Genomic DNA, 16325 nt, shown 5'->3' with positions numbered 1-16325 from the left:
TAGATAACCGTTCCATTGTATATTAGACACAAAGTCAAGTGTATCTCGTTTTTAAATAGGTCACTGTAATAGATTTGTTAAAAAAATATATTTATAAACTAACAATATTTTGAAAAAATTTGAAATAAATAAAATTGAGACAACGTATTTTCGACGTTTTTTAATTGCGATTTGAGAACAATTTGTGAAAAATCACATAATACATATATAAATTTTTTACTGAGAAACAAAAATGTTTTCAAATATAAGTCTAAAACAATTAAAAAAAAGTCATGGATTACAAATTTTTATAAAAAGATCAAAATATTTTGAAAATTTCATCATATCTTTAAATTTAAATATTTAGAAATACATTTGAGAGCTCAAGTTTTTACGGGTTTTTGTATTTGAATTACTATAAACAAAATAAGGATACATTTTTAATCTGATTTTTTATAAAACTGTTCGTAACTTTAAACTTTTTTTTCTTAATTATTTTGTAAGGTACTGGGAACTTTCTATTTTTGACTTCTTAATAAAACACAAACTAAATCAAATTTATTACCAGAAATTTTTCTCTAAGTTTATGATTGGAACATTTTTTTACTAGAAAAAGGTGTATTCTTTACAATCTAAAATAACACAATCAACAAAAACAATAAATTACTTACGAAAAATAACGTATCTCATGATATTAATAATTAATATATTATATTATTTCATGTCACTAAATAATTATTATAAAAAATAAGTATATCTCATATTTTCTTTGTCGATTAATGTCACTTCGTTCGATATAACATACCAAAACGATACAAATATTTTCAATAATTTTTCAATATAACTCTGAAGTAGCTAACAAAAAATATACCGTTTATATCAAAAGTAACAATGAGTTCTTTATCTCGTCAAGCTGCGAGACATACTCGTGATCTTGGAATATCTTTAGAAATTATTATGTAATCGTTGTAATCGTACTTTTTATGAATGAACGCACTAAATAAATTAGATAATAATATTGTATTAATAGGTTAATTAATCGATTACCAAAAATGTTTGCTCACCTTCACTTGTTTCAACTTTTAATATAATAGATACTGCATCTGTTTTTGTTCGTTTCTGTCTATTCCAGATATTTTTTTAATAATTCATTTTTCACAATATACATTAAATTAATATAAATAAAATTATTTATTATATTAATTAGATTTAGATTAATTCAATAATTAGGTAAAATGAAAAAAAAAATGTTTAAATTATAATAATATTGATCATTCATATTAAAAAATATATTTGTATTGATGACTTTACTTTTCAGCGTTAGATACGACAACTTAAAATAATCTTTAATAATATATAATATATTTTTTGATAACTATATAAAGTCTATGTGTACTAAACTACTACAGCATACAGGAACTTAAATTTTATCAAACGAACATGTGGAATTATGTAGACAGAGTGTCAACACATTTTATTTATTACCTCAGTTCGTTTTCGTTCCATCATAGAATTTGGTTATGTCTTATGGAATATACCATTGAAATAAATCTAATCAATAAGAACGATTTATGCGTATGGCAATTTTAAATTAAATTCATCGGGTCAATCATTATCCGAAATAGAAAAAAAATACAAAAAAAAAATACAAATTATATATCTGAATATCTATATTCTATATAGGTACATATTATAAATATTATTATATTTCTATTATAGATGACATCAAATGGACCGTGGGCCTATGGATAGATATCTTTAACTTAAAAATAGGCACATCAGGCGCGGATCCAGTGGGGGGTGATAGGCCCCCCCCATTGGCTGTATCAAAATGTGTTATTTAAATTTAATATTTTGTGTTATCCTATGTAAACAGAAGATTAGACTTTGTTATATGATTTGTAACTAATGCATGTTTTGATATTGTAATTTGTACATACAATTTTATTGTGAAATGTTAAAAAAGGTATTTGATAATAAAAGGGTAATTTTAAGTTGTAAATAATTCAATAAAGACCTACAATTGAGCTCGTGAAAAAAAGTATTCATTATAATTATTCATAAGAAATCGTCGCATTAAGTACTGTTGCATGTATATGTTACAAATATATTATACTCGTATTTAACAGTATAGGTAAATAGTAATTATGTATAAATATTTATAATCTGCCTCTCCCGTTTATGTCAGCTAGATCCGCGCCTGAGGTACATCATATGACAGCTATATTAAATTATAATACTATAACTAACAACTATAATAAACTAAGTGGTATTTTGTATTTTTGTACAACAATCTCAACCACGACCGGACATTCGACACATGTATACACGTACCATCGATATAATATGTAACATTAGTTTTACGCCATACGTGGGGAGATATCCGCAGACGATCATAACATATGATAGTTTATGTAAATATAATAATAGACGTTCTCTGTTTAGAGAGCTGGTCCTCAAATTTACTAGATATTGTCAGACGCGGTATCACAGATTTTGTAGCAACACCCTCTTACTTGAAATTATTTCAAATTCCACTCACTGACCTGTACTACTGGATACACGCAAAATATTATTGAATAAAAAAGTAATTAATACACATTCATCAAAAAAAATAGTTGCTTTGTTTGAAACATGAATGTCGCACAAACATAATTGTTAGGTATTTAAACTTTTAGAGCTAATTCAATTTTCTAAAAATTTTAAATTTCTAAAAAATTTTTAAAAAAATTCTGAACGTTAATAAACTTAATTAATTTGTGGTAATTTGTTTTTATTTCATTATTCATGTGAAAATAGTATATGCTACTATCTTTTACCCGTTAGATTCTATTGTGTATCACCAGACCATGTTTTTGATTAATGGATGTTTTTAAAATATTTACTATATTTTCCCTGCGGAAAATGACGAATTAATAATTTTTATTATATAAAATATTTTTATAATTAAAATAATTGTGTAATAACACGTATTTTTTACTCATAATCATAAACAATTATACTTATTTAAATAAATTTAAAAATTAAAAATATATTGATAGCGAAAAAAATACTATATTCAAAAAACAACGTTGATCGCATACTTAACATGACCAATTTTTTTTTTTTTAGTTAATTAAAAAGGTGTAAGTTTTAATAACATATTTACAGTATTAACACAAATATACAATTAACAACATCCAAAATATGAAAAAAATGTTAATTGTTAATTTTATTAGTATATTGTAGTCTGTAAGATAAGCAGTTTTTTACAATAGTAATAAATTAATTGATAATTAAGAAGAGACGACTTGTTCGAACAGAACTCTATATCGTAAGAAAGCTGTCTAATCTGCTATGATTTGCTTTTAAAATTATATCTCTTTGGGTTATTATATAGCTGTTCATACAGAAACTTGGAATTTCTGAGAATTAAAACCTCTAAACGTTATATAATGTTATAATATGATAATAATAGATATAAAATAATATAAACTATAAATTAAATAAGAATCGGGGGTTTTCTTGACTTATGTTTAATTTAAGTGTTAAAAAAAAAATAATAATAATAATAAAAATAAAAATAAAAAAAAACTTAAACAGCAATAAAAAAAAAATTAGGTAGGCACTCGTAATATTTTATTACGGTAAATTGCGTCTGATTTAAACGCTATTAATAGTCATGATCATATAAATAATAATACAAATCAATAAACGTAAATGCAAGATTTTACATTTTATTATGGGAATAAATTAGTTGGAGATTTTTTGTTCATTTTTGCCATCTTCGATTTTAGTCGTCTGGTCTTTGACGCCTTCTATGCTGTGTTGCAGACCGTAGAACACATATATCAACAAACCTGTAACATAAAAGAAAAAATATTTATTTTCATAGTTGTATAATATGATTATATAGCACTTTATTATTATTTAAGTATTTCATAATATCTGTTTTGTCTGAAAAGTTTATACATACCTATTACTAGCCATATGCCAAATCTAATCCACGTTTTGAAATTTAATTCCATCATCAGATACAAATTGAGAACTATACTCAAACATGGTACAAAAGGAACAAAAGGCACCTGAAAACAAGAAAACAATTTTTAATTATCAATGTAAGGCAATTATAAAAAATTAATTATCTCTAAATTTGTATTTAAATACCTAATAGTATATAGTTGTATGTATATGATGTACGGAATTATACAGTGTATAGGTAATTGACAATAATTGTGTCACATAATTATTATCGTATAACATTATTTTAGATATTTCAAGGTAAGTCAGTAATAATACGGTCGAACCATATATTTATTATATTAAAAACTATACCGTTGTATTATACATTAGATCATAGGTTCTCAAACTTATTTTATCCATCGTCCACTTCGAGAATCAAATATTGTTCAGTCCCCAAAATGTTTTAAGCTTACCATCTGTATTGTATCTTAAAAACAGTAGTCTTTGGGCCCCCCTAAAGACTATCAACACCCACAGGGAGGCGCTATCGCCCACTTTGAAAATGACTGCAAATACATGTAAGACTAAATTAAGAAAATAATTATCTAATAAGTAATCAAATTTAACAATCAGTTTTAGTGAATATTAGTAGGCCAATAACAATTATATATACAGTAGAATTCCGATTATCTGAACGCCAAACGCCAATCATCCGGACGTCCTATTAACCGGACGAGAAAAAAAAGCTTTTTTTTGATTTAAAACTATGTCACATATTATAATTAAGGCTTATTTTGTTTCAGTTATATATATATTAAAATTATTTGTTTATGGTTACGAATTTTAAATTATATTACATATTTATTAATAATAAATACATATATACAATATATTCATACAATTACATAACTTTTGATATATCATACTTCAATCATCCGGATATTTGCTTATCCGGACCACCCTTGACATTAATTAGTCCGGATAATCGGAGTTCTACTATAAATAAGAAATAAGAGAAGACGAAAAGGGTTTGTTCAGCGGTGACCACTCTATGTGGTCGCTGTATAGAACGCTGAAATTTATAATAAAGTACTAATAACTAAAAAAATGTACGTATTTAATTTTTATTCTCGTACGTCAAAATGATTAGCATACGGAAATAAGAAATATTCTCACCTTAAACGGTAAACTTTCAATTGCTTGTGGAAGTCTGTTCAACATCAACGTAACAACCAATAATATAATGGCCGTCAAACCAATTATGAAGCTCAGTATTAATCGAACAGTGCCTTGATGAGAATCCCAATTTACTACGCAAATGCAAAATATGCACGCAGTGATAGCTGTAACAAATTTCAATCGATTATGATTATTATACGAGTTAATATAAAGTATAAAATATGGTTTGTCATCGTGTATAAAACTAGAAAAATGGAAAAAGTTATTAATATTATAATAATAATATTAAAATAAAATGACATACTGAAACGATTAAACTGTTTTAAAACTTCAAGCTATATACGCGCGCATGACACAATTATTGAATTATAGTTAATTGGAATTTTTAATTATTTAATAACAACGTACAGAAAATGGTTATCAATACTCTCGATACGTATTGTGTATCCTTGTTGGTAATATTTGAATTCGAAACATTTAACCACATGGCAATCGTATACACTTCAGGCTCATCTGAATCCCGGCTGTACAAATTAGTATTTCTATACCTGAAAATAACGCGTTTCATATTACAGTTAAAATATTTGAATCAAACCGAATGCTTTATATCAATGCCATGGCCAGGGAGACTTCCGAGCTCAAGCTCTCCCCCCAAAATGTCAGACTCGACAATAATTTTATTAATTTAATTACCATTTGTGAGGATAAAGCAACGCCGCTCTAATCACACTTACTCAATCTGAATTTAATAATATGCATAATTACATGAATTATATTGTCAGGAATACAGTGCAAACTTAATTTGCTGTCATAGTGGCAGGCCATCAAAAATTAAGCCCCCCCCCCCCGAAAAAAAAATCCTGGCTACGGTACTGCTGTATATTTAATAAAAAAAAATGTCTGATACCCAAGTCTAATATTGCAAACGTTGTAATGTTATGTTAGTAAATAATAATAAACACCTTAGGATCAGAACGCAGACGCAAACGATCATGTACGATTGAAGCGTTCCGATGGACGCCATGTCAACGAGCTGCTCGAGATTGAATACGGTCGACAACAGCCCTGCGAAAAAACGACAACGATATTGAAAATAAAATAATAATATTATTACAGCATAAGTATAATATTATTAGCAAAATAAACGGACTGCTCGTGTCGGGCGATCGATCATATACCTGCACAGACGCCACAGATTATGGCGGCTATGAACGGCGTCTTGGTCTTCTCGTTGATCTTCGACAAGAAACCGAACAGCAGGCCGTCACTGGACATGGCGTACAGGATACGCGGTATCGGGAACAGACATCCTATCAAGCTTCAAAACGAATGAAATAAAGACGATGGCGACTCAAAATTGTATTATTATATTATTATATTATTAAATATGACGCGTATTCGCCGTCGTTTAAATTTAAAATTATAACTGCTCACGTGGTAAAAAGTGCAAAAACCGCACCTCCAGTGACCAAATATTTCAGTACAGGCATTCCCAGGTTTTCGTATATAACCGGTAAGGGTGCGTTCGGATCCTAAAACAACGTGGTCACCACTTAATGTCGTCGCGGATCGAAGCGATCCAAACCCTTAAAATATAGTTATAGATATTATGAGAGTATTATACTTGATCGTAATACGGCCACATCAGCGTCAACACCGACGCTACGCTCGAGTACGCGACCGTGACGTTGAATAGCGTCAAAACGATCGCCAACGGGATGGTCTTCTTGGGGTTTTTCGTTTCTTCGCCTAAACAATAATATTGTCAGTGATGATCTCATTACAAAATAAAGACGTGTTATAAATGCGCGCGTACATTATAATATTATGATAGGTTTCAAAAAAAGTACCTAATTTTAATTAAAAATCAAAATTAAAATATACTAATATTTCAGAATTATTTTAGTCATCATCCTTACTCATGTTTGGTTGAATCAATGCTAAATCATGTGATACAGAATTTATTTAAAATTACAGTAAGTATTTAATATTTACACAATTTTTACCGAAGATATTGTATTTTTTTCTTAAGTTTTTATAAAACTCTACAAATATTTTACTTATTAACTTATATAATATCAAATAATAACACTATGATTTCATAATCGACACTCGTGTCTCTTATAAGTATTAATTATATAAGAATTAAGAAATAGAAATTAACCCATTCATCAGTTATACAATCATACCGCATAACATATTTATATTATTCAAAATGTTTAATTTATAAAATTAGTATTTCGTTCAAATATTTCAAGATTCAAATTGCACGTGATGCATTTCACACTCGTAATCATTATTAAATAGGTATTATATTAAACGCGCACCTATAATGACATATTTTGTTCATGACAGAGATTGTATTATTATTATTATTATTATTATTATTATTAATGAATAATGATTGTTATATTATAATATTAATTTACATAATGTGAGGAAATTCTCATGTTTTATATGAAAAATTAATACTAACCAGTTGAAGCGATCGAATCGAAACCGATAAACCCGTAGAAACACCTCGCAGCTCCAGCGACCATACCAGTCCAGCCAAACGGCAAGAATCCACCATTTCCACCGTTTACTCCAGGCGGGATATCATTTTTATCGATGAACCAATTTGATAAATTCGCTAAAACAAAATCGACTGGTCAGTTTCTTTCACACGTATAAGGTGAGGTGGAATAAATACTTAAATGTGGTAGATACCTCAGGTAAATAAAATAGAACGCTATTGTGTTTTTAAAATATTTGTGAATACAGAAAATTGTAAAAAAAAAAATAATAGGTATTGAAGAAAATAGGTACTATAGTAGTTATTTTAATTGGCATCACTATAATACTAATATTTTCCTGGTTGTAATCGTAAGTTTTTCTTTATTAAAATATTTTTTTTTAATTTTTCAGTATAGTATGGAAATGTAATAATATACATATATCTAACGTAAATGTTTTGTTTGCTTATTATACAATAACTAACTAAAACATAAACTAAACATATTTATATGAAATTGAAATTAATTTTTATTTGTTATCTCAACACTATAATTAAGTCTAAGTACATGAGTAATAGACACGGAACGCACACGAACCCGGAAAAAATATTAATTTCTTATAAATGATAAATATAGTAAGCTGGTATGGTATTAATATTTAGATAATTTTTTCAATATGCTTTATACAATTCAATACTTATGATCAAAATACGATTTTAATGTAAGTGTAATGTTAGTTAATTAGATTAACTCCAAAATGATTTTAGTATCAAGTGGTTATATTTAAAAATAAACTATCTCTGATATGGCCCAGTATTTTGTATAAATTACAGATAAAAACAAATATGGGGAATGTGAAAGGATTTTGAGTTAATATTTACAAGATAATATATTATTCAGTTTTGTCGAGTGTAGTAGAAAATAAAAAAACCGTTTGAAGTAAATATAATTTATTACTTTACCGACGACTTGGGAAAATGTATTCAATATTATACAGAGTTATTATGACATGTTTCACAATAGTAATAATGTGATATGTTACATAACTATATTGCACCACACATATGATTATTACCAGAATAGGGTGGCAAAAGAAATATTATTGATGATATATTTTGGTTTAGTAATAAAATGTATTTAAACGTTTTAACGATTATTATGATTAATGCAAACATAATGTAAGATGACTTACGTATATTGCTATAAAAAAAATATAAATGAAAATTGTAATTAATTTAATCTATAATAAACCCACGTCAAAATTATTATTGTAGTCTATTGACTCCTAATGTTACCTAATAATATAACTATTATTGTTATTTAGCATATTTTAACTATTATTTTTTTTTTATGTTTGAAATTGGTTCTTGGTTTAATATTAAATATTATTAACAAGATATACTGACTCAAGTTTGTTTAATCGTGTACCTATATATTTGTACATACATATACATTTTACCGGTGGGATTAATGAAGTAGTGTAATATAGATAAATCACCTAAACGTTTTAAATATTGAAATGTATTTCAAACCTAACCATATTTTCTTCATAATAATTATAATACTTAAAACTTATACATATTAAATACATACCAAAATAAAATCCACTAACGATAACCGTACAAACAGTCAGTAAATTTAACGTAGTAAATAGGTTATTCAGAGTTGATGATTTACGAACACCCCAGGCCACGACCACTGTAAATTAACAAGAAATGTAATCAAACAATAGTTATTTTTAACTTCAACTATATTAAAAAAAATATATATAATATACTTCCATCGTGTCACGTTAATCCTATCAGTCATATAAAAAAAAAAATTTAAAACCATTCAACTTACGAAAATAGTCCATGTATAGCAACAGCTTTAAAATTTAAAATTCTTATCATTATTTTTATATTAATTTTTGTAATACTCGCTTCATGATACACACTCTAATGTATAATATGATAAAGTGGATAATTGAAAATTAATTAATTAAATCATCAGTGATTTATTATAAACTATCAAGTAAAATAAAAAGAACATTTATATTAATTTTAACATACCTACTTAACCTTCTAGTTCAAAAATAATATTGTTAAATATTGTTTTCTATCGACCTTTTACAGTACAATAGATATGTTTATGTATGGTAACCTACTCATTCTTCTTAAAAGAAGATAGCATGACACGATGAAATGCTCAGTTTTATTGTTTTTTACTTCAAAGTGTTAAAAATATACTTTTTTTTACAATAAGATTATAGCTTGCGTTACTTTGATGATAAAAATATGAACTTACAAGCGATAGACATAATAAACAAAAATGATGCAACGTCCGGATATTCTCCCAAAAAATCCATGTGTATTGAAAAATGTTTTTTCATAAACGTTTTCTGAGGATCTCCGAGTAAAGAATCCAAATAATTACTCATTGCTTTGGCAACAGCAGCGGTACCTAAAAAAAAGTTCAAAAATCATTGCTCTGAAAATTAGTCATACTACGAGCTAGAATAAATAATCGTTGGTAATAACCAATAACTGTCATATTTATTATTTAAAAATAAATAAATTGCAACGAACCGATTGTGTGTTCCAGTAGTAAATTCCAACCAATGACGAACGCAATAAATTCTCCTACCGCCACATAACTATAAATATATGCGGATCCCGCTTTGGGAACCCGGCTAGCAAATTCAGCATAACAGACACCTAGAAATCAAAAGGAGATTAAATTAAACTGATAAAATTCATGTAGTTGGCCTTGCACGGTAGCTTCACACATTAAACACGTAAGCACAATAGTGGAATATACACAGTTTCGTTAAGCCATTGATTATAAATACATTGTATTTATAATCAATGGTTAAACATAGAACTTAATATACAACGCCTTTTATAATAGGTACCTATAACCGTGTGATGCATTTATTGTTTTCGTACATAAAAGTATAGATAGGAAATATGTACAATGAGTTGACGAGGATCGTCGTGTCGTGGGTGGTATACAATAAGTTGAATGTATCATTTCTGGTTTGAAACATTAATATATTTACGTTGATGAGGGGGTACCTAACACTGTCCGAGTGGATGAATTTTGAAGAAGTTATAGGACAGCAGTATTGCTGTCCCAAACTTACAAACAACATCGTTTATTGTTATTTGTCAATCAAGAAATATGAACATAATTTATTATACTATTACGGTTTTATGTAAACAACATAACACAACGTTATTTATAAAATATAATTTAATTTATGTTATCGTGACCGGGAAAAAATTTATGATAATCACAGTTAACAAAATACTATTTTGTATACAACAAAATGTTGCTACTTGCTTAGATAATACTATTATTGTATATGATATTATTACGATTTAAACTATTGCTATTTTTCCATTACTCAAAAATCAAAATGATCGTTTAACTTTTTAAAATATACATACTGACTAATAAAGAATACTAAATAAAGATTATTGTTATATTATTTAATAATTACTGAATTGTTTTAATATTATTTTCAGTTTTGTTTTGTTTATAGTTTAAAGTCATTGATTGTTGAATTCAAGGCCATAGCCAGAAAAAAAATTTTGGAGGGGTTTAGAGTATAAATATGTTATATTATACAAGTTTTAAATATAATAGGCATTTAAAGATATTTAATCTTATTTCAAGAAAAAATTTCGAGAAGGAGTCTGAACCCTGAACCCTCCCTGGCTACACCCTTGGTTGAATTTATGCTTCTGATAACCTTATCAATATTATAAAAACGATAAAAAATTTTCAAATTATTGACAAAAAGATAAAACATAGTAATGTAGCTTAGTTAAGTGTCCTTAAATTCTTAATTTCTTAAAAACTTTTTCGTCTAAATAGCTGTCAGTGGTAGATTTTTTCTAAGATTGGGGTTGGGTAGAAGGTAGATAACGTACAACTTTACTTAGGACGTGAGAACGTTTTTGTTTAACGCTAAAAGGGGCAGAAATATAGATAAAAAATTCTCATCATTCACAAAACTATGAATAAAAACGCATAAACATAAGTGAATTTCTACAGTAACTGATTGCATAATAAATTCGAGTACCTACCTGAAAACGAAGATACGGTTGCAGCCAATATGAAAGACAATACAACAGCCGGGCCAGCAACCGATTTTGCTACTGTTCCGGCCAACACATAAACGCCACATCCTAACGTAGAACCGGTGCCCAATGCGGTCAAATCCACGACGTTCAACACTCGTTTAAATTTGTCTTTATCGACTCCGATTTCTTCCACATACGTTTTTTTTCGACTGAGTTTTTCGTAAACGGTTTTCTACGAGGAAAAAAATATTAACAATTAATTATTACATCTTACGTTTTGCTAAGTAAAAATAACATTATTTATCTTTTATAAGATTATATAAAAAATATATATGTATATATACATTTCAGTTATATTAAATTCTTTGTGTTTAATTTGTTTATAAATTCCACACATATTTTTTTCATTATCATAATATCATGCAAACTTTACGCATGAAAACCTATCATAAAATAATATCGCCTAATTTATCTATTTACTTATTTATTAAGGAAACGTTGATACGATATATCTCCATGATAATTTAATTAAAGAATACTAATATAATAATAATTACCTACAAGTAGGTAATACACAGGGAAAGGCCTTAGAACTAATTATTATATAATTGAAGGTTAAATGTGACGTAATATCAGCAGTGGGGATCGGAAGATCTGATTATGACTATAAGAACTTGAGGTGAGTATGAACGATTATCCATAATATTATAATTCAGTTCTTAAATTGTTGAATTTTTTTGTGACAAAATTAATCAAAACACTACCTATGTAAACAGTTAACAATAAAATTTTGAAAATTTACTATTTGTGATACCAAATGATCCAAAAATTGTATGGAATTTTTACTATTTCCACTTTTGTTACTATTTTTTTTCATCTCGACTCTTACTTTTTTTTTATTGTTTTACTTTCATAAATATTACATTATACTTTTGCTTAACTCTTCTGTCAACACTTTAATACTTGGATATCGGTATATATTATATAATTATCAGCTTTCTGTACAGAATCAGAATCGTGATATGCTTTTCGTTCGAACTTACGATTTTTATTTCATTTTATTTACAGTATTTATTAGAAAATAATTTAAATATAGATTTGCATACCTATACTAAAAAGTAAAAGTATTTAATTGTTAATAGACAGCTACAGCCAGTTTATACAACATTAAGAGGCGTATCTTAGATTAAATAACACATGAATGCACTTATATCAGGATTTTCGTTTTCGAGAATAGTAGTTATCGTCGTTCATCGCTGACGGTATGGAATTATTTAAGTTATTTATGCACATTTTATTTTTGTATTTTTTATAGAACAAGTATTAAAAAAACCTAATTTATTAAAATTTATAATAGATATTTACTATTTATTATGATTTATGACCTTATTACGATAGGACGTTCTACCTAAATAAGACATAACAACAAACGATGATCAAGTAGAAAACGCAACCACTTCAAATACTTACAGTCCAGGAACCGGTCATTTTCTGTTCTTTCCAAAACGATTCCAAAAACAATCTGTGCTAACAACTGACCTACGAACGGATTACAAATAATAATAAAACGTATCTTGATAAATGTATACAATCTCACAATTGTCAGAAGATAGTAAATACTATAATTCTTTAAGAATACCGAAGGAATTCAATGTCGGTATGGTCTGTACAAGAAATGTTTTCCGATATTCGGTCCACACTCAACGTCACTATTCACGTTCCGCGATCCATCGTTCGACTGGTAATAAGACCAATTTCAGCTGACGGCACCAGCACGTTCAACGTAAGGCCGTGATTGGCCATCGCCCATTGACACCATCAACGACGAACGACGATACCTGTCCTTGAAAACGAAAATCCTGATGTATAAATGCATTCGTACCTATGTTATTTTAACTAGGATAACCCCCTTTCTTATGCCAATTAATTTTATGTGGCTGCATACTAACAACGTTATATTATTCGGTGTTCGATATAAAATCGTAAAATAAAATTTAAATGTATTTTATTTATTAAATAGAAATCTAATTGATGAATAATAATATCGTAAAAACCAAACTATTACAAGAAATCCACGTGATGTCAATGCAGCAAAAATGCATATAAACAATAGGACTTTAAATGTGTACGATGTAAGTATACCTATAAAATTAATTAAAAGTTAAAACTCATTCCAAATAACAGGTCAGTTGCAAGACCGGTTCCCTTAAGAGCCTTAATATGTCCGTCCTAATTATTATATGATCTATAAGCATAGACGAAAAAAAAATAAACTTAATAGAGTACATAATTACAAAATACCAGAAATATTTACATATTTAAATCAAATCAAATAATATTTAATATATATAATATTTTTCATAACATATACCAAAGTTAAAATATCAATAAAAACCTAAATGGCGTGGATCCAATAATAATTATATGTGATTAATTTATAATAATATTAATACATTATTATGAACTATATAATATATTTCCAATATTAAAATTGGTAGTTGCCTATGTGGCTACGTTAGGTCGTTTTACAACGATACACTTTCCAATTTTAAAATTACGATTTATTATTTTTATTCGGGAAGTTCATACATTTCTTAGTTACTAATTGGCCATTTTGTAGACATAAAAAATAGTTGCTCAATCTCGAGTTAGGTTAGGTAATAACTTCGTAATAAAATCGATATTGGCAAAATCACATTGATTACAACAACCTTTGTCAATTATTAAAAATGGTTTGGCGAAATTGATGAATCCCAAATGCACATATGCCGGCAATGGCACTTGCTATTTACTTGGAGTGTTTGCGGATTTTCACGATGCTAATTTCGATCCATCGTTAATATCTTACTATTTTAATTTTTAAGTATACCTACATTTGTTTTAAGTTAATAACGTTTTCATTAAACACTCTTGTGTACTTAATAGTTAGTACATAGGTACTACATGCTATGTATAAACTACAAAATCTATACATTTCATCGTTATCTAATAAAAAGTAGGTATAAATAAAGCAGTAATCTAACCTAAACTATAGAGTAAAATTTGTATGTAATGAATGTACACAACTTTCTCTTTATTATGACTTTTTGGTCTAACTAAATTTAGCGAACGTTGGTATTATATTTTATAATTTACTATTTATTCAGTACATGAATCGAAATAATGAATATACCACGTGTATGATAATATATAGTATATAGTATATATACGATATAACTGAACTTATACTATATATACAGTATTCAGATCAAAAGCGTCTTATATTCATAAACTATAATCATTTAATAGAGAGATAATAAAAAAACTGATTAACAAACTAAAGTATAGGTAATCAAAAGAAACCTTCAATATTTTACGCCTAAAACTTAAGTGCTCGACGTACCTACTTGAGCCGTACACTCGGCGAAACGTATACAATAAAAATAAATAACATTTTATTAATAATAATAATAATAATACGTAGATTAACTTGTCGATATGATTTTATTAATTAGTGCTATAGTGAGCGCTTATTTGCATACAATGTTGACTGTCAAACGTACAATATACAGACAAGTTTACTGAGTATAATCTATAATACACATCTCCTACAGTTTACATAACAATACAAAAATATAACGCACACTTATGATTAACGAGTTACGAGTATACACCTATTATACCGATTCATTACATGTAATAAGTGCACTTATTATACAAACTGGGAAATATATGTCTTAACTTACTATAAGCTCATCAATTCATTACGTAGCCCGAATAGGGAAATTCCCATAGATGTGCAATATACAGTGCAATATACTCGGTATAATATAGGTAAACTATTATAAAAATCAGTAATACAACATTATTACGTGGACCGTGTATGTGAGTGTGTTCAATGTTCATTTACATTGTCATTACCATTTACACAATATACTATCCAATAATTTAACTAATAATTACAATAGGAATGTATTGAAGAAATAATACGGAAATCTAGCGATAATATATGTTTACGTATATATATTATATATATATATTTTTATTTTTATTTATTCTTCAAGAAGATAATTGGCCCCACTGAACATGTTCGCGGGGGGGGATTTATATAATATTATTATTATCGTTATCGGCACATATTGAACACCAGCTATCAACAATCTTGTAAAAAGATACTTTTCATTTGTATTTAAATAGAGATACAAATACATCAGATTAAAAAGTATTTAAATAGTATTTAAAGTACTTTTTTCGAAAAGTATTTAAGAACGAATGCAAATACTTATCTTAATACATTAAACATATACTCATATACACCAGATAGTTACTGATACTATTGGTAATAAACAACTAATTTCTAGTCTAGGTACCTGGCACCTGCTGCAGACTGTACAGATATCCTACAACTTACAAGCTATAGAGTATAGGTATTATACATTATTGTAGATATTTTATGTGTACTTAATAAAATAATATTTCATATTTTTAATTCGAAGAATGTCGTCTGTTGCTATGCTTTTTTAATTAAATTACCAATTAATTTTTAAATTTCTGCCTTAGAATAATATATATATATATGTACATATATTGTAATGTACACAAACCAGTATCTCGTAAACATTCATTTATAGTTTCTAATAATTCACGTCACAATATAGGTACTAATATAGGCTTCAACGAA

General features: G+C 27.4%; 1 protein-coding gene across 2 annotated transcripts; it reads right to left on the bottom strand.

The window, feature by feature from the left end:
* Nucleotides 1–3166: 3166 nt before the first annotated feature.
* LOC113551925 (cationic amino acid transporter 2-like) lies at nt 3167–13398 on the bottom strand. 2 transcript variants are annotated; one of them, XM_026954504.1, is made up of 15 exons: nt 13263–13398; nt 13136–13204; nt 11669–11897; nt 10163–10291; nt 9882–10037; nt 9189–9293; nt 7577–7732; nt 6725–6849; nt 6535–6632; nt 6279–6418; nt 6063–6165; nt 5509–5648; nt 5098–5264; nt 3935–4043; nt 3678–3818 (listed from the first exon to the last, which is right to left on the bottom strand). In XM_026954504.1, the coding sequence occupies exons 2-15, from the start codon at nt 13151–13153 to the stop codon at nt 3712–3714; spliced, it is 1782 nt and encodes a 593-aa protein (XP_026810305.1). In that variant the 5' UTR covers nt 13154–13204; nt 13263–13398; the 3' UTR covers nt 3678–3711. The 2 variants fall into 2 exon arrangements, with proteins under 2 accessions (XP_026810306.1, XP_026810305.1); XM_026954505.1 differs by having other exon boundaries at nt 3167–3818; nt 13136–13392.
* Between the last annotated feature and the right edge of the window lie 2927 nt (nt 13399–16325).

Source organism: Rhopalosiphum maidis, chromosome 2 (assembly GCF_003676215.2).
Source record: "Rhopalosiphum maidis isolate BTI-1 chromosome 2, ASM367621v3, whole genome shotgun sequence".
Taxonomy (NCBI): Eukaryota; Metazoa; Arthropoda; class Insecta; order Hemiptera; family Aphididae; genus Rhopalosiphum; species Rhopalosiphum maidis.
Note: the sequence above shows the minus strand (reverse complement) of the source record. Positions and strands in the feature narration are given on the sequence as shown.